The 18,721-nt window shown below is 44.6% G+C and overlaps 2 protein-coding genes across 2 annotated transcripts; one reads left to right on the forward strand and one right to left on the reverse strand.

Annotated features, from left to right (window-relative positions):
- Positions 1 to 115: 115 nt before the first annotated feature.
- Positions 116 to 11,728, reverse strand: tbc1d2b (TBC1 domain family, member 2B). Its single transcript, XM_037451009.2, has 13 exons — positions 11,051 to 11,728; positions 10,129 to 10,279; positions 8,547 to 8,721; positions 7,531 to 7,685; positions 7,156 to 7,400; positions 5,384 to 5,806; positions 5,149 to 5,259; positions 4,824 to 5,020; positions 3,850 to 4,344; positions 3,636 to 3,753; positions 3,253 to 3,438; positions 2,404 to 2,525; positions 116 to 2,150 (listed from the first exon to the last, which is right to left on the reverse strand). Exons 1-13 carry the CDS (start codon positions 11,405 to 11,407, stop codon positions 1,955 to 1,957), a joined length of 2,931 nt encoding a protein of 976 aa, XP_037306906.2. The 5' UTR covers positions 11,408 to 11,728; the 3' UTR covers positions 116 to 1,954.
- Positions 11,729 to 13,821: 2,093 nt separating this feature from the next.
- On the forward strand, positions 13,822 to 18,440 carry LOC119196221 (SH2 domain-containing protein 7-like). Its single transcript, XM_037451752.2, has 8 exons — positions 13,822 to 14,098; positions 14,234 to 14,373; positions 14,866 to 15,032; positions 15,584 to 15,673; positions 16,396 to 16,561; positions 16,647 to 16,802; positions 16,920 to 17,576; positions 17,673 to 18,440. The coding sequence occupies exons 1-8, from the start codon at positions 14,062 to 14,064 to the stop codon at positions 17,718 to 17,720; spliced, it is 1,461 nt and encodes a 486-aa protein (XP_037307649.2). The 5' UTR covers positions 13,822 to 14,061; the 3' UTR covers positions 17,721 to 18,440.
- Positions 18,441 to 18,721: the final 281 nt, after the last annotated feature.

Below are 18,721 nucleotides of genomic sequence, written 5' to 3' on the forward strand. Positions count from 1 at the left end.
AACCTCCCGGTGTTTATTCTCCACAAGCGTTTAAGGAAATGAGGAATTGTGACAGCGAGCCGAGTCTTATTTCTCATGAACACCTTGAAACGGATGAATTGGGTCCCACTCGGTCGGCTGTTGTTTGTTTAATGTGTCTTTTACCAAAGCATACATTGGCAGATACATCTTTCTTTAACATGAAAACGTTTCTATAAGTGATGCAGAATAACAAGATGTCATAGAGGTTTACAAAGTAAAGTGCCCTACGACATTCTGTAGCCATCTGGGCGTCACACGTGTGCAATAAAAGCAAAAGAGAGATATAAAAGAATAGGTGATAACATTGAACATAGCTTACTCCAACAAGAAAATCCATGCAAACATGAGCAAACCTGCTGTATGAGGCGCCTGACAAAGAGACATCATTCCATCTTTAACTGACCGAGTCTCATGAAAGACCTGCTCTCATGAAAACAAACACATTGAACCTCTTCTGATAAAAGGTTGTTTTTTTTTCCATTCACATTTGAATCATTAAAAGAACCACAGTTTGGCCATTTGTTCACAAGTTCAGGTGGTCCAACAAAAACGCCGAGGCCAACAGCAGCGTAGAAGAGGAAAGGTGGTCGATAACTAACAGCAAAGGAAAACCCGTCCACAGCGAGTAGGGTGAAGCAATACAAAGATTTGGGAAAGAAAACGTGTAAACAATATATCAACAAAAGAGAAGGGGCTGCGTAAAAAAAAAAAAACCTTCCTCTCTTGTAGATTACCATTGGAACAAAAGTTGCTGACCGAATATAAACGTGGTTTCATCACAGTGCATCAAGAGTCAATGTCTTCAGTGAGGACCTAGACCCGAAGCGCTTCCCTTATCTGTTAAAAACTACACTATCCATACTCTGAATAATGTTGACAGAATGACTTCGCGGCTATTTCATCAATACAGTTAATTAACTTGAAATCTTTTCAATCTTTTTTTTCCTTTTAGGGTAACACACAGACAAATGTTGCACTGCCACACGGAGGACAGTGAGTGCAAACACATCTGAAACGTAATTCAGCATTGTGCAGATTTTGCTAAATGGGTTCTAGTCAGGGGAAATTAAATAGTTTTAGTATGTAACAAACCCCAAATAATTGAAAAAAAATCTCAAGAACATTACCGAAACAAGACAAAGCAAATTCATCAAAATACACAAAATACTTATTATAGCCAGATAATCAGATCATTTGTAGGGATACATTCATAAAGTTTTGGATTTCAATTTGAAACATTCTCCTAACCAAACACAGCAGCCTTATCTTTAATTTAACAACAGATGAAGGTGCAAAAGGGTTAAAGGCTTTCAGAAGTGTGTTTGTGAGTAGTAAGTAATGAAATTACCTTTAAGTATAAAATAACATTGAGATTATATTGGATACTCCTTAAAAAGACTTTGAGAATACAGACTGATGACATGTTTGACATCTTAAGAACATCTCTAGTCATCTGACCCGTGAAATATAAAAGAATTACACGGGAAGACGGGGTATTTGTGCAACCTCTAAAGGCTGGATTGTCTCAAAGATTGAAAATAAAAGTTTCAGCACAACTTAAATTTCAGCAAAAGTGATTCAACCGCATCAAGCGACGCATGAAACAAACATCAAAGGATTTGGGTAGACAAAAGGTAAAAGGAATCAACCTTTCAACACACATTCACCCGCTAAATATCACAGCCATGTTATTAAAATACTGATTGGAAACGTGTAGCTTGGCATTAGACACGTACACACAAGCATACAACAAATAAAGCATTGAAATGGCAGGAATACTGAGAAAAAGCACATTTGGCTTTCAATGTAAAGGTCTTCTGATGCGGTTTCACTCAAAACTGTATAGAAAGTTCATTGGTCGCACTCTGAAATCCAACTAACTTGAACCATTGAGCGGCGTACGGAGGGAGGATCTTCAGCGACCTCCGTAACGTTAGTTGTCCTCCTCGTCGTCGCTGACGAAGCTCCGTCTCTCCTGACTCGTCTCCCTCTCCCTGAGGAAGGTCTGTCGGATCGCCTCCAGCTCGGTCAGCTCCAGGCGGACCTTCTCCAGGTGGAAGGAGCGGCGGTTCTGAATTTGTCTCATCGGGAAAGGGTTCATGTCACCGAAGGCGATGTTCATCAGCTTCCTGGAAAAAAAGAGACAGTCAGTGGAATGCTCTTTTTCTTTTTAAACATCTTGTTTTATCTTTTTTTTTTTTTTTTTTTTTACTATGTGTATTCCTTAATAATAACCTTTAGGGCAATTTTCACCGGTGCATGACTCACAGACCGTAGCAAACCTGCTATTATGTCCATTGAGCCAGAAGCCACGGAAAGCTATTCCGAGGTAAATTATCTTGCACCTCCGAAATACCAAAAAACTAATTTCAGGTGCTGTACCTTGAATCCAGGATTGTGCGTGTGAAGTATCTAAGATATTTAAAGATGGCTGTAGAGTCCTCCAGTTTCAAAAATTCGTCCTCTTTGTACTTGAAGAGAGCGAGGGCGAAGCGAAATATGATCTGTGGGGATCAACGAAAAATAAATGCAATATTCACCTTATAACTTTTCATGCGTGACAGTATTCCTCCATTTAAAGTTGTTTTTATGTCTGATCATGCACACCAGTACAGTCCTTACCGTCTTGTTATTAAGCAAAAGTAAATGTATTTATCAAGTTAACAGCTGGTTGGCATTATTCTTACCAAAGATCCCCTACATACAGTCTTTATTAAATTGATCAGAAGACTAACAGGAGTTCTCATAGTTATGAATTGTATTATCACTCAACTTAGCAGTTGCATTCAGCTTTAAACCTTTCACAACTCGGATGTGTCATTTTCAGCCACAGCTGTCGACTTTTTTTCATTAAAAACTAACTTTACTTGTAACGATGAAGAAGAAACAGAGGTGGATAAAAAAAGTTAAAGGGACTTCTTCCAATATAAATAGTAATTTGATCCATAATCAGTGATACATAACTAGTAGTGGGGGCTTTAACGTTGGATAGCCATGGCCGTTCACAGTAAAAGAGGTCTGCAAAAATTCATATCACAAATGCTGGTTGCATAAAATCGGAGACACAGTGGGTTAAAATGGGACTTGTGTTTATAAAAAAAAAAAAAACAGACTGCAGAGTAGGGCGAAATGAAAGCCAACGAATAAGTCCTTATCTCATGTTTAACATTCTTCAGGGCTCCGTTAGCATGTCAAGACCGACCCCTGATCTCGTTCTCTGGAGGCTCTCACCTTAGGACCTTCGTACAGAAAGGAATCCCAGATCTTGAAGAGGATGTCGCTCACCACACTGTCCACAAACACCACCAGGAACCAATTGAAAGTGATGAGGGAGAAGTCCACCTTGTACTGCTCAAAGTGGGCGTGAAGCCGAGGGAGCTTCTCGCACATCAGGTCCTTGAACACACGCTGGTCAACCTGCAAAAAGACAAACAACACACACACACATTGACAACCTTCATTGCACAAAACACGCTGTCAATCCCCAAAAGCAAACGGATGCTACATTCTTTGTATGATCCTCCATGAGCTGCACGGTCACATGAATATGACATCCATGACACGAGAGAAACGAGTTAACTCTTTCCCTTCTGTCCTCAGATAACCTTCTTCACCTGTGAGCCCAGCAGAGTCTTGGTGTAATAATCCCTCGGCATGAAGACCTCCACGATGGCTATCAAGCTCCAGAAGGCATCCTCTTGCTCCAGATAGAGCAAGGCGATAGCCGCCAGCCTGAAGAAATCAAATGCAATGAAAAAAGGGGTGGTCACTAGGGATAGAGGGGCCCGAAGGATAAGAGAGAGAGAGAAACCAGAACCCATCTTGTACCTGTTTAGCCCCTGACAGTAGCCGATATCTGGGTTCCTCCAGGAGAACGCCATCAGGACGTTCCTGAGTTTCTGGATGCCGCCCGCACTCGGGGAGGAGTAGTGCTTGTTGTTGGGCAGCGTACGCAGCAGATCCAGCTCGATCTGCTTCGAGGCCGGGTTGGGCTTGTCCCTCGCGACATTCAGCAGCGTCTCGTAGTAATCGGGGGCCAGGTTGTCCCGAAACTTCTTGACGTGGAAGGCGACACACCAGCGCCACACCTGGGAGCGGTGCTCGTGGGGCACGCCGTAGCGGAACAGGGCCTTGAGCTCGGGGGAGCGCACCAGGTCTCGGTTCATGGTGCTGGCCAGATAGTTCTCCCACTTGACGCCGATGGACACCTCCTGATCGGTCATGGAGAGAGACTTCAGCTCCAGGGCCCTCACCTTCGCAACCAGCCTCTCCTCTTCCTCCTCCTCCTCGGGGACGGTCTTGAAGCCAAACGTGTCGTACTCACTGAATGTGAAAGGAGAGACGAGATGTGGGAAAGGGGATGTTCAACGACACTTTTAGTGGCTTAACGGAGGCCCACATTTTACTGTCGCGCTCCTCACTTTGGTTTCCATTTTTCTTGACAGGAAAAACTAGCTCGGCTAATTTGTTGCTTTGTTTTCTACTGCTGTTGCTCTGGCTTCTCTGCAAGCCCAGGCTTGTCCTTCTGTGGGTCGCTAAAGTGTAACGTTATACATGCATGCAATACCTGACTGATGTAGCAGATTAAGGCTATTGAAGCTACACCAGTGTAGATTGTTCTGCTGCAATGGATTTGACCTGGATGTGTTATTGGATTTGGGTAAAATTATACTAAGGGTTGGACATTATATATATATATTAATACATGTTTGACAAAGATCAACAGCTAAATGTAGAGGATATCACTGTTAAATAGTGCGGGAAAGTGTAATATTAACAAACTTAACATAAAAGCAGCATACCTGACAATGTTTGGCTTAAAGATGGGGTGGTCTTGATGGTCGGCGCTTTCTGCCTGCAGCGCGTCCTCCAACAATTGGGAGATGACTTCTCGGGCGGGGCTCTGCTCCGAAGAGGAGCACACGGGGTTCTTCAATTCTTGAAGCAGCACCAGATACTTACTCTCCACCTGACAAAGCTTAGCCTCCAGGGCCGTACACTGCAGCAGAGACGACAGAGAAAGGTTAAAGGGGGCACCGGCTTGGGTAGCTAGCCCTGGACTTCCCCTACAGGCTCCTCAGACTTCCCGTTTCTATTAACAGAACGATGCACCATTAACCGCAGTACCTTTGCTTCTAAAATCTTTTCTCTGCTCTCGGCGTTTCTGCGTAATACTGTCAACTCCAGGATCTCTTTGTTCAGGAACTTGTTCTGGGATTTGTAGCCTTGAAGACTGTCCTGCAATTATAATAAACACAGTCAATCAGACTACAAGAAGAAGCTAAAAGAATGTATAGTTTCACACACACACACACACCGTTCTCATGACAAGTATACATCTGCTTTATGTTTCCTTCTGTACCTTCAGGATGTCCATCTCCCCCTGATCTTTGGCGGGTAGCGGCGAGCTGTCGCTTTGAGCGCCGCTCTGCTCGGAGCTCTCCTGCGACAGCTTGATGATGACTTCGTCCTTGGCCTGGATGGTCTCCATCAACATCCCCAGTTGATCGTTTATATCGCCCACCTTTATCTTCAGGCCCTTGAGCTCCTGCTGCAGACTCTCCTTCTCCAAGGCGAGGCGCTCCATGTGGCCACACAAGTCCTGGACCTGTCCGTCTCGCTCTTGAAGCAGAGTCTCCAGCCGGCCGTTGTCCTGCTGGGTTCCTGCCAGAGCTGGAGGGAGGTCTGAAGCTGCGGAGGAATCCGGAGCCGGGGCCGGACGGGGAACTGGCTGCCGATCGCACTGGGAGGTTCTCAGAGTCTGCTGCAAAAGTCTCACCAACTCCTAATTGAGTAAAGGGGATTTCTTTTTCAACACATTGGATTATTAAGGATTGGGTCTTTAGACGTGGTCGCCTGGTTCGCAGGGAAAATTTTAAAAAATAACCCTAACCCTGTAAAAAAACAAACAAGAAATGCATTTTTTTCAAAACTGAGATGATATCTTCACACCTTGCTGACCATATTTATATCATTAACATGCAGCGTTTGTCTTTTTGTCCTCCCACGCACGGCAGTTCCGCTGCGACAGGCGGCGCGAACATGTCCGTGTAATCATAACAATTCTGTAGGATTCTCCCATTGTCACAAACCGCTGTGATTGTGCACACGGCGTTGTCGCATAGCAAAAGATGATAAAGGTTTTTTTTATTTTTTATAATTCTATTCTCACATTTAAATAAAATAAAAAGATGCCAATGCAAAGCCTTCATTTAGTGTGGCTAAGAGGATGCATCAGGAGTAGAGAAAACCTGCTGCCTCACCCAGTTTGACCGAAGACACCATCATACTACGTCACCTAAGCAGCAACATGCAAGAGTCTGTGGATTAAATTAAGCACAGCCGACATGGTTTCTTTCAGGAACAATTGCCATTGTATTTAAACAACGAGTGAGATTATGTGGGGACTTTCCAACATTACTAAACAATCCAGTCCAGGCCAAACATAACCTGGAGACCATAAATCATTACCAGTAACAATACAATGTCAGCTTTTGTCCCATTGAGTCGATGATGTCGGCTGTGACCAAATATTTCCAACAACACGTTTGCAGTTAGAGCCTGCCGAGTCCGCTGCTAAAGAGCCAGCGGGTTAATTCCTCTAACGGGTTTGAGCCGCCAGCTTAAACTCATACATTATACATTCATCCGTCAGCCGTTGTTAACGCTAAAACAAGAACAGAGAGTGTTGGGAAGGAACGACGCGGCTGTTTGTCAGAGAACGGCCGTTTCCTTGTTTCTCGCTCAAGAATGACTAATCATTTTCTGTCTTTCCGTATCAGGGAGAGAATCCAGATTAAACCAAACCAAAGTCAGAAACCACAACCTCAGCCCCGTGCTCGATTACACGGTCTGAGTAAAACCAGCGTGGTGTTAACCCGAATGTGGATAATCAGCACATTAAGTCAATCCCTGAGAGTGAAAGCCATAGACTCTTATCAGAGTTACCTTGTTAGGACCACAATCACTGTCATGGAAAAGTGATTCCAGGCACAAACGTTTTGTACAAACCCTCAATAACTGTAACCACTTCCCCACTCTTCCTGCCCCCGAGTGTCGCGTGTACGACATTCCCTCTTCAGACGGAAACTAAACGCGTTGCCGTGACGATGCGAGTGAGTGAGAGATCGGTACCTTCTGACTGGCCAGCTCCCCCCGGAGCTCGGCCTGCTCCTTCCGCGTGCGGCCGAGTTCCTCCTGTTGGCTCTGCAGGCGAAGCAATGCGTCCGCAGGTATGCCGCCGTTGCACTCCGGCGGGGAGCTCTCGGCGCTGCGCCCAAAGCGCCCGGGGGCCATCACGTCGCGCAGCAGCGGCGGCGGCCTCTTGGGCCGCGACGCGGCGCGCGCAAAGTCGAAGTGGAACGCCGACCCCAAGGAATCTGGGAGAGAAGAGATAACGACGCGGGGGGGGGGGGCGGAGCCGGACCCACGCATCGCTTGTCATCATCTGTCATCGTGCACGTAAGCCCGGCCAGAAGGAGCAATGCGGGGATGAAGGAGTGGACGTACGCCTGTGTGTGTCCGCGTGACGCTTCTGTTCGGGGGAGTCCTTGGTCGGAGCGTCCACCAGCTCCCACTCCTCGGCGCTGCTGTTGCTGTTGGTGTAAAACAGACTGCGTCTGCTCTCGGCTCCTCTGCCCTGCCGCAGATAAGACATGGAGTTCCTGGCGGGAGAGAAACCAGATGAGAGGGCGAGAGGGCGAGTGGGGGGCCGTGGAGCTTCAGTGGGCAGAGCTTTTCAAATCCCCAGGGATCATGGGTGTTAGTGAAAGGTAACAGCGCACAACAGCTGGATGCATCTAGGTGACAATTCATGGGAGAGCAGGTCTTACAAATAAAGTGTCTATGTAAAAGGCCTGCTTGAATGCACATCTTTTACAGAGCCATGTCCACCACAACAGACATTTCTAAATAGGAGATCGTTGTAACCACATGAGTGTTTGAGAGCCCCTGAATGCAGCACACCACGTATGCACTGGGCCCGTTCGCCATTAAGCTCAGGTCCACGGGACGGAAAAGACACAAGTGCCATATTAATAAATCGATTTGTCAAGAGCGGTCCCAAAGCGGACTCACTCTCGCTTCTCGCATCCCATTTCTGCTGCGGTCATGAGTTACACCTCTATGAGCTATATGCGTGAATGATATGCATTTCAAAATGTACGGAGCTGGATCATCATAAAAAGGCAAGGAGCAAACTGGCGAGGACACTTCAAGGATGGCGAGGATGCTTCAAGGCGCAGGCATCACGGCAGCTCAAACGCTCCAAGGTTTCTCTGCAGATTTCTCATTTTTGGCATGGCAGTGTTTTGCATCATTGTATGCGTTGTATGTTTCTAAAGGGGAACTGCTGATGGCTACATACTAGTGCAACTAGGTTTGTAACAATGTTTAACAAGTTCCTCAAAACGGCTGCAGAGCGCCCCTCGTTTCCACGGTTCTGGGGCGCGTTTGGCGAGAACTGAAAAAAAGAAATAATAACACATTTTTCATCTAGCCCGGAGAAGGCTTTCGCTCGTCCTTACCGGAGTTCTGTGCCCAGGTTTTTGAGGGAGAAGTTAAGGGGGTTGGTGGGCGCAGCAGAAGGCCCCCTGGCGGACTGGATGCCCACCATTGCCCCACCATCGCTCTCTGTCCCCATGGCAAAGTCGCTGCGGACCTTCTCCATGCCGTCACTCGGCTTCGGAAAGACGAGTGCAACTGAAAAAATGAACATACACTTAATAATAAGGCGGCATTTCTCAGATTAAATGCAGCTTTTGCAGGACTGCAGCTATTCTTTTTATTGTTTCTTTTGGGAAGTAGATTACCATGAGGCTTAGTGTTTGTCAGAGAGACGTTACCAACATTTACAGAAGAGTGGCTGTCCTGTCTGTGGTTTCACGAGTCATTTTGACCAAATTTGGTATGAAATTACTTGGAATTTGTGGGAACGTTTTATAAAACGCTTCCAGGTCTTTGAAGCGGGCCAGAAAGATTGTAGCCGACCCCTCCCACCCTGGACATGAACTGTTTGTGCCCCTTCCATCCGGCAGGAGGCCGAGGTCCATCAGGACTAAGACGTCCCGCTACACGAGCGGCAGTCGGGCTCATCAACAGAGCCCGGAGCCCCCCCTGACTGACTCTGACTCCCACGTTCATTCATTCACTTTGTCACTTTCTCTTGTCACTCGTCACTTTGTTTAGCTGGTGCACTTTATCTTTATTTCTAATTTTATCTCATCTCCTCTTACTTACTAACCCATAGCTTTAGCGTACTAAACCAAATCATATATTTTATTATACTTTTATCTTATTGCTGCACTATATTGTCATTATCGTATTAATTATTATCTTCCGTCATGCACCAACCGCCAAGTCAATTTCCATGTATGTCCAACATATTATGGCAATAAACGTTTCCTGATCCTGATGAAAAGGTAAAATAGCTCCACGCCTAGTAAGTCGCACCCAAGAGGGAAGTCAGATGTAACCACATAGTTGTTAGATAGTTGCAAGTTCAAGTATGACAATGAACAATCCCCATTTGCACAGAATCAATCTTTGACAAAGAAAAACAAACCCTGTGTTCACCAAGCCGGACAGGTTCAAACTAGTGTCACTAGAGAAGCACGGAAGTAAACAAAAACAACTTTTCTTTCCAATAAACAGATCATCATGAGATCCTCATGTAAATTCCCTACGAGTATAAATGTATCCTTTCGTTTGTATATTGTTAATCCTGTTGAGCTGCATTTTTTTTAGAGTGGGAGTGACTTGAAAGCAGTGAGCAATTTCTTTTCTTCAATCCAGATAAAAGGAGATGTGAACTCTTTTCAAGTCCAGTCGGTTGATTCCTCATTTAATTGATACTTGACCAAACCGCTCCTTGATTCTCGCTCTGTATGAACCTGGGAACAAAATAACTCAACCCGTGTTTGTAGCACTTGTGTAAATATTAAACCCACGAGTTACAGCTGTTTACTTTTACATCGTTCATTGGTGTGTGTGTGTGTGTGTGTGTGTGTGTGTGTGTGTGTGTGTGTGTGTGTGTGTGTGTGTGTGTGTGTGTGTGTGTGTGTGTGTGTGTGTGTGTGTGTGTGTGTGTGTGTGTGTGTACCTGCTTACAATTGTCTTTGCCTACGAGGCCCGTGGGAGGGAAGGCCAGGGTCGGCGAGCTCCAGCTGTCTCTCTGACCGGAGCCTCGCGTGTTGCTGTACTCCCAGCGTTTCTGCTGTAACTGCTGCAGCCAGAAATGCATCACCTGTCTGGTGGGGGCCTGCAGACACACACACACACACACACACACACACACACACACACACACAGAGAGACAAACGCATCACGTAAGTTCATGTAGAAGTAACACAATCGAGATCACGTTGAGCGGCGACTCAAACTCCAACACTAATGGATTGACGCCTTGGAGGGGACGGTAGTAACAGCTGTGGAAGATAAATAAAGCAGTGAAACAGCCTGGTAAGGATCGGTCATGTGAACGAACACAGACGCTGGTTTCAGTCTCAGTTCCAGCCCTGGGGCCATGCAAGCTGTCTGCTGTTAACCATTCTTTCCATCTGCTCCAGACTCTTGAGCGGCTGGGCCCAGTGAGAGCTGGGACACCGGCCTGTTGGCAGTGAGACCAGCCCCAGTCACGTGACACCATCACATGAGAGGACGGCAGATGAGCTCATGAGCATGAAACACTGAGCCTTGAATGAGCTCTCCATGTGAACAGTGGACTGACCCCCGTGTGTGCGTGTGTGTGTGTGTGTGTGTGTGTGTGTATGTGTGTGTATGTGTGTGTGTGTGTGTGTGTTGCATTCAGTTGACTCCTGCGCTGATTAGGCTCTTAACTGGTAAACACGTGCAGCCCAATTGATTTAAGTCATGTCCGGCCAGCTTTTCTGAAAAGTTGCCAAATGCCAGCCGTGTCAGCGTGACTGCGAAGTTCGGATGGGTGTGTCTCGCGATTTATTCCGCGCTGAGAAAGGAAATGACAGCAAAGCAGTGCGACGCATGCAGAAAAGAAAAGAAAAAAAGTTCCTACCTTCATGAGAAACTCTTTGCCGGCGGTGCGGATCTCGAACTGACCCTCTTCCCCCTCCACGTCGTAACTGAAACACGCGTCGCCTATTTCGATGTGGCCGAGCGGCAGGGCGTCGTGGGGAGTCTTGAAGTAATACAAGTAACATTTCCTGGGATCGTACACGAACCATCTGGTCTTGTAGCCCCTGAGGGGCCCCTTGCCGGAGAGTTTGTTCAGGTACCCGCACAGCTTGGAGGCCAGCTCCTTTGCACCCTCGACCTCCGCCGCCGCCGCCGCCACATCCACGGACGCGGTGGCCACGACGCGCGCGGCCGCGCTGCTGCTGCTGCTGCTGCTGCCGTCCTCCGCTTCGTGCATCTTTCCTCTAAGTGTTTTTGTTCGCGCAGCGAAGCGGATTCCCCACTGCCGTTTCCACCCGCATGACCGCCTGCCTCTCGAAAGGAGGGCACCATGGGAGATGTAGTGTGCATTCAAACGCGCCGCGTGTGTGCCAGGCGTGTGCGTGTGAGGGCCGCCGCCGGGTGGTGGTGTTGAGCCAGATGTGCAGCCTGAGGTACTCCAGCTGCAATACTTCCTGTTGTTGTTGATTTACATGTGTATTGGCCCTGTCTGGCCCTAATAAAATATCCAAATCCCTTTATAAAATAAAAATAACTAAAATTGTGAATGGCCGGATTAACCCCCATGTAGTGTCACTTTGTGATCTGAGGCAGAATTGCCTCAGTATTTTAATATTCCATTGTTAAGGATTGTCAAAATATACATTTTACTTTAATATTGTAGCTTACTCATTTTAATTGCTACAAATACATTTTGGGATGGTTTGTTTTATTACAATTAATAAACTAATTGTATATTTTTTATGTAAATGATGAACTTGTACTGGTACAGTTGTAAAATAAATGGAGAGTAAAATCTACATTTGTCTCAAATACAGTGGAATGGAGGTATAAAGTGAAAGAATTCAAGGTCATTTTTAAGCAATACTTGTGAATACACTGCCAAGCAATATTTCTTTGCTGGTATAATGCAATTTGAACCAAGGTTTCTCCGTGGCTATTAGTCAGAGTGCTAAATGATTTTTTTTTTTTTTTTTAAACAACCACAACATTAGAATTTTTGCACCATGAAACCACAATACAAAATAATTGGATAGCTAACAAGCAATGTAACTTTACAACTTTACTGGTTAGATTTTGGCTTGGGACCTTTTTTCATACGCTTGCCTTCCTTCATTCCCCATGTCTCCTGTATTTGCCTATACTATCCATAAAGGTGAAAGACAAAACTTTGGCATTTGCATCCAAATGATGAAGTAGGAAATGCAAAGGGGACTCACTAAAATACAAGAGCAGCACCTGCAGCTTTTTATAACTGTATGCAAAGTGAAGTTAATGTTTACTCTTTCCACTCCACTAAAGAAGCTACAGTATATTGATCAATAAATCAATCTAGTTCACAGCAACTTGTGTTTACACCATTTAATTTTAACAGAATTAAACCAACAACAACCTTGTTGTGTGACTTGTGTTTTTATTACGTTGAACTTTGGCTTACTTAAGTTATTTGTGGTGATGCTTGTTCAACCCTCGGGTTTAAATGCGATGCGCTGAAGTTTTGGCGGAGTGACATTTTACAAACCTCAAACTCACTTGTGACCTTTAAAAGACCAGCTTCCGCTTCAGAGGTTCATCACCAGAACACGGTACAACGATCTTAAAGAGCCCTTTCCCTGGTAACTGCCTGACAGTTCAGTTCATCTGTCTACCCAACATCTGCTGCAGATACAATACATATCTATGGTGTCCACTCGAGTACATAATATATATAAGCACCATATTATGACAATAAGCCTGTTATGTTGGATCTTCAGTGATATCATCACAGTGACAACATTTGACCCTCAACCTCTCGACACCCCCAGAGGAGAGCATGATGACTCACAGCGACATGTGAAACTGTCAGACGCTACTGGCGAGACGATGTTGAAATTCTAGGGCACGGTCATGGAGCAATAAGTCATACTTGGAACATAACGATAAACAGAGGAACCCGCTGTGTTCCCTTCAGTGAGTACACAGTAACATGACTCCCTGATGGCCTGTATTTAACCTGTTTAATTATTGCGTAAGCTGTGGACGGATAGATGGATAATAAGCTTTTAATTTATGGGAAATTAGAGAAAAAGTAAACTTTCTCGACATTCAGAATCATTACATTACATGATATTTAGCTGACGCTTTCATCCAAAGGGACTCACAATAAGTGCATTACAACCATAATCACACCAATCAAACCTTTAGAGACAGCTCAGCTGCTTTTGGGGAAAAGCGGCTGTGGGCCTTCTGAGATCAACGTTTGAGCAACGTTATATTTCCGAAAGGTCGAAAGACTCCTTCTGGTTCTGGTCCTCTGGTTAGTTCTTATTGCTCACCGCAGAGCCGAAACCAAGAGAAAGCGATGCACAACAACTGTGCAATTGTTTTCATGACAACCGTGAACTCAAGGCTTGGAATCATCTCATCTCGTTAAAGCTTTGTTTATGCACTTTTTGAGACCTTCCCGAACGTTTCCGTTTGTTCACACATTTGCCGCCGTCTTTTGAGCAATCGCTCGAATTCATTGCAGAGCGAGGTGAAAAAAAAACAACAGAAGATCCACTGCTGACGCAACTGATCCCCCCCACTGCTTGAGTGATCAAACAGCCTGTGGGTAAAACATCTCCCGTTGCAAAACCAATGCACTCACATGCACACAAACCACAGCTTACTTTCCGTTTCTCTTCAGGAAGCTCCAGCTTTGTTCAGGCGGCTCTTTTACGCAAATGAGCTGCATGGGCTCTGCTGTGCCGTTGCCCAACATCAGTGCTTTCCAAGCCAGTGGAAATATATGTGTAATAGTAAATGTCATGCGTGTATATCTCCGGTGCACTGTGAGGTCCCTCAGAACAACCTGGGCTGGAGGATACAGAGTGGTACGAAGTTGAGAGAAGCATTTGAGTGTTTGCTGAAATGACACCAGGTTCAAACCACGAACTCGCAAGGAAAGGTACGTAGCTCGTCCCAATTAGTAAAAAACAACAACAACAGCTTTTGAGATTTAAATCTCAAGAGCTGTTGGTGAAGAGATAAAATAAATTCCTCTCATCTGAGAATAAACATGTATTTGTCTATCTCTTTCCAGGCATTGAAAGAAACCTCTGCGTGCTGTACAGACAACAGAAGCCCAGATCTGAGAGGACCTGCCGGTTGGGGACCAGGACAAAGGACCAGAGACAAAGAAGATCCTCTCACTCTAGGACCTGTCGGACGTTTTTGCTCAACGTGAGTACTGCTGGCTGTTACATTTCCCACCTCACACCCCAGAACTGGTCCCCTTCCGCCTCAATGTCTAACTTATTAACAACATAATCTCCATGCAAAGTAGAAGTTTCCGTAGCACCGATGTGACATTACATCAGAGTAGGTGAGTGTACGCACAGGTCTGACTGGATGAAAAGGAAAAAAAAAAAAACAGCCTTATTCGTATGTAGAGGGAAAACAGACTTTTGATATCGTGAATTCTACATATTTTTGATTACGTTAAATTAAAATGTTAAATATTGTCACTTAACAGCAAAGAATAGTAAACAGTGTATTCAAGATAAGCATGATAATATGTCTTTTCCTGCAACGATGGAAATGTTGAGCTACTTTTAGGTTGTTGACGCTTCCTGGAAAATAAGCAAATCAGTCTGTTAAAATGCGCTCTGCCTTTATATGTTTTCGAAATGAATGCGGATCAAGTTAATCAGCTTTCTGTGTGGCTTCGAAAAGGGCCGAGCAAGGATGGAGCAAAGGGAACCGACAGTTGACTCTCATTTGGATGGGACCGAAGGACGACTCAGGGAACTGGCTTCCAAGTGGTTTATAGAGACTCAAATGCCGCTCATCGTCCACAACGGCTTCTTCCCCACGTGGTTCCTGGGATTCATTACAAGAAAGTAAGTATACTTTGAGAAAACATTTCATCAAACGGGAAAAATAAATGTCAAGTGGGATTATGGGTTTGTTTCCATCACTACAGTTTTACAAGATAAAAATCAATGTAATTGCTCGGTAATAGAATGCTTTGTGTGGAAATCAATTCTTCTATTGAAAATAACAATAACTCGTGCTAATATATAATTACTAAAAAAACTCCATTACAGAGTAGTAAAAATGCTCCATTTTAAATATGAATGGTGAATTTTGATTGTGAAGAAAAAAAATTGAAAATGTGTTTAACTTAAGCTATACATCAACCTCTGCTTAGTATAGCAGACATTTAAGACCCATCCTATGGCAGAAACACAGTAAACACCTACAGAACCAGTGTATAGGTAGATGACAAGTTTATGAAAAAGACCTGAAACCAAATGGATTTTCCTGTGATGAAAAGAAATGTCTGAGGGGAATTACGTGATCCGCCTTGTTGTTCCTGTAAACTCAAGTCAAAATTGGGCTTTCTGGAAGCTCTTTTCAGTTTTTTTTTTTAAAGTTGTAACATTTCCAGGGAGGCTGAAGACATACTCAGGGAAAAGGAGCTGGGCTGTTTCCTGATCCGCCTCAGTGACAAGGCCATGGGATACATACTGTCTTATAAGTGAGTAGTAGTTGGATCCGAACAACAACGGTTCTTTAGCCAACTTATTTTGAAATTAAACATTTTAGACTTTGTTCAAAAGATTTGCTCTCTATACCAGTGGTTCTCAACTGGTCTGGCTCCGGGACCCACCATCACCCCTTAATGACAAGCCGCGACCCAAATCGAGGAACATTCTCAACTTCTCAAATGTATTCAAAATCAAGTTCATAAGCTAAATTTTATATTCAGGATGTTTAATTATCCTAAAAACCCAATGTCTCTCCCATATCAGAATGGTTTGACCCAACCTGGCACACGCTGCTGAAAACAGACAGACGAGCCAGCAAAAATAATGACACTGCTGCATTAAAAAAGTCCCTTCAAAATAAAATCACAGGATGAATTTTTTGGTGATTTTTTGATATTCTAATTTTTATTTTCCCATGCAAAGGCCCGGTACCCATTAAAAACGGGTCCGCGACCCACCAGTTGAGAATCACTGCTCTATACAATACATTACATTTATTTTCATTCATAACAATGCATGCTTATGCTATAAATATGATATGTAATATATATATATATATATATATATATTGAAGTAAAATATGAAATGAGTGTTAATTAAGAGCTCAGAATGAAACTTTTTTTACTTAACTACTTATCTTATTTCAGTGATTTCAATCAAACTAGTTTTTACATGTGCTTATTAATCAATCGATTTAAATTTCCTGTTGCAGGGGGGGGGATCGGTGTAGGCATTTTGTGATAAACCAAAGTGAATCGGGGAAGTTTGTGGTGTGTGGAGACACCGAGCAACACGACTCAGTCGCTGATCTCATAGAGTACTACAAGTCGAGCCCCATTCAGCCCTTTGGAGAGTACCTGGCATCTTCGTGTTTTGAGGTGAGATAAATAACCCTCTCAATCTCTTTCCTCTAGTAAGGACAAATCGAGAATACAGATCTAACTGGTGCTTTGTTCCCGGCAGGCACTGGATGAACAGCTCTATGATTTCATCCAGGTCAGCCCCAAAGAGGAACCTGTGGCCACCGCCAAAGCTGTGAAGCCCAAACGAAAACCGCTGATCAACTCTGCCTCAGAGCAGCCACCGGCACGGCCCCCAAAGGGCAACAGGACCCAGGAGGCGAGTATATCCCGGTATATTCTGGAAGAATATTCCAATCTAGAGAGCACACAGAGACCGTTGTTGTGCTCACACCTCCAAGCTGACTTGAAGAACCTGTCTTGTTGTGTAAAACAGGTGGTGCCACCGTTGCCTCGGAGGAACAGGCCAGTTTCCGGTGACCCGCCTAATGACCCGGACAGGGCTCTGTACGCCGAGCTCAAAAAGCAATCGCCCAGGGAGATCCCGATATTCCAACACGTGTCCCAGGACAATCCCCAAGGAGATACGGTCGGGAGAGCCGAGAGGTCCTCGGCGCAGGACCGGAGCAGGTGTAGTTCTCCATCCGCAGCCGAGTCTGTTTACTCTCAGCTCGGCCTGCTGGACAGCAAGAGCAGATCTCTACCACTTCTGGACAACACCTCCGACGGGGAGCAGTCGTACCGGCTGAGGGCGTCGCCCCTCACTCCCCCGAGGCTCTCCCCCAAGCCCGTCAGAGAAACCGCCGGCTCCAGGCCGCTGCCGGAGGCGACGGACTCGAGCAGCAGCCACAGCCTGGACCACGCGGGCGACAGCGCGCTCTACCTTCTGGCCGGCAGGCCCGGTAGTCCCCCCACCACTACGTCCCCTGCGGCCAGGTACGCCGAGGTCCCCGCGGCGTTTTCCCCTCACGAGAACACGTACGAGTGGATTCCCGGCCACAAGGAGACAGCGACACCCGAACCCAACTGCAACACATACGAGCCTCTGGAGGACATCCGACCCAAACATAAAAACTCAGCCTTTGGGTTAAAGGTTAGTAATGTTGTCAACAGCAGTTGATTGTGACTTTGTTTTCATCCAATCTTATTTATTGATTAGGTTTTTTTTGTTTTGTTTACTTACCTACAGAATGATAAATGGAAATGGCTGTTCCCTGAGGTCAAGAAGAAGCGGTGAAGATGTTACCATTCACTAATAGAAAGTAGTTCACTAGTTTGTCTTTGACACTACAGAGGTCAAGCCTAAAATACAGTCTTATGGAACCTTTTTTTTAAGTGGACTCACATTATTCAAATGACATTTTCTGTGTTTTTGCTTTTTAATGTATTTATTTAATAAATCATGCTGTATTTAATTTGTATTTTCTGTATTTAAACAAATCAACAGATTAAAGCAGTAAAACGCATATTAGTAAAGGGATCGTAAAGAGAAAGAGACTCTTTTTTTATACTGATCTGTAAAAACATTTTGCTTACAGGCTGCCACCATCAATGCTTCATTATATTCACAGGAAACCTCATTTGCATACAGATTTCCAACGTCTGCATGATGACTGCAATGAGGAAGTGTGTCAAATGTGTTGAAATGGAATTTATCATCTTCTATCATCTGCTGCCCTTTGACTTTGTAGACATAGTTCTAGCGTTGTGCACTAAGATCAACACAGTAACAGTTTTCCTACTCGAATGCTTTTCATGGTCGTGGTTATCTTACAAACAGGAACAGATGCATGCAGTTTTAGTTGAACATGGGTGGAAAAGATGTTTCCCCTGAAAGTAAACCAAGATATTATAACTTATTAAAATACCAAATCATTCAGCTTGTAGGATCAACAATAACTTTACATTAACTTAAATAAAGATGATAAAGAGTGACTTCTTAAAACAGACAAACCTGTTTGTGTATCAATGGGTTTCTGCACCTGTGAATACCACAATGCGCCATGTTCAGTATATGCAGAATAAGAGCAAACATATCCTAATTTTATCATCATAGCAAGTAAGATTGGTAAGATTAAAAGAGAATTACACCCAAAATATTTGAAACACGTAACCGTAACCCCTAAAATCAAAAGACACATTCTTAAATCCCAACGGGATTAAATCAGACGAGGTCCTGCTCTGTGAAATCAGTATGTTTCACACACCGTTAGGACGGAGGAATTTTACAGCTTCAGT

Source organism: Pungitius pungitius, chromosome 6 (assembly GCF_949316345.1).
Source record: "Pungitius pungitius chromosome 6, fPunPun2.1, whole genome shotgun sequence".
NCBI classification, from domain to species: Eukaryota; Metazoa; Chordata; class Actinopteri; order Perciformes; family Gasterosteidae; genus Pungitius; species Pungitius pungitius.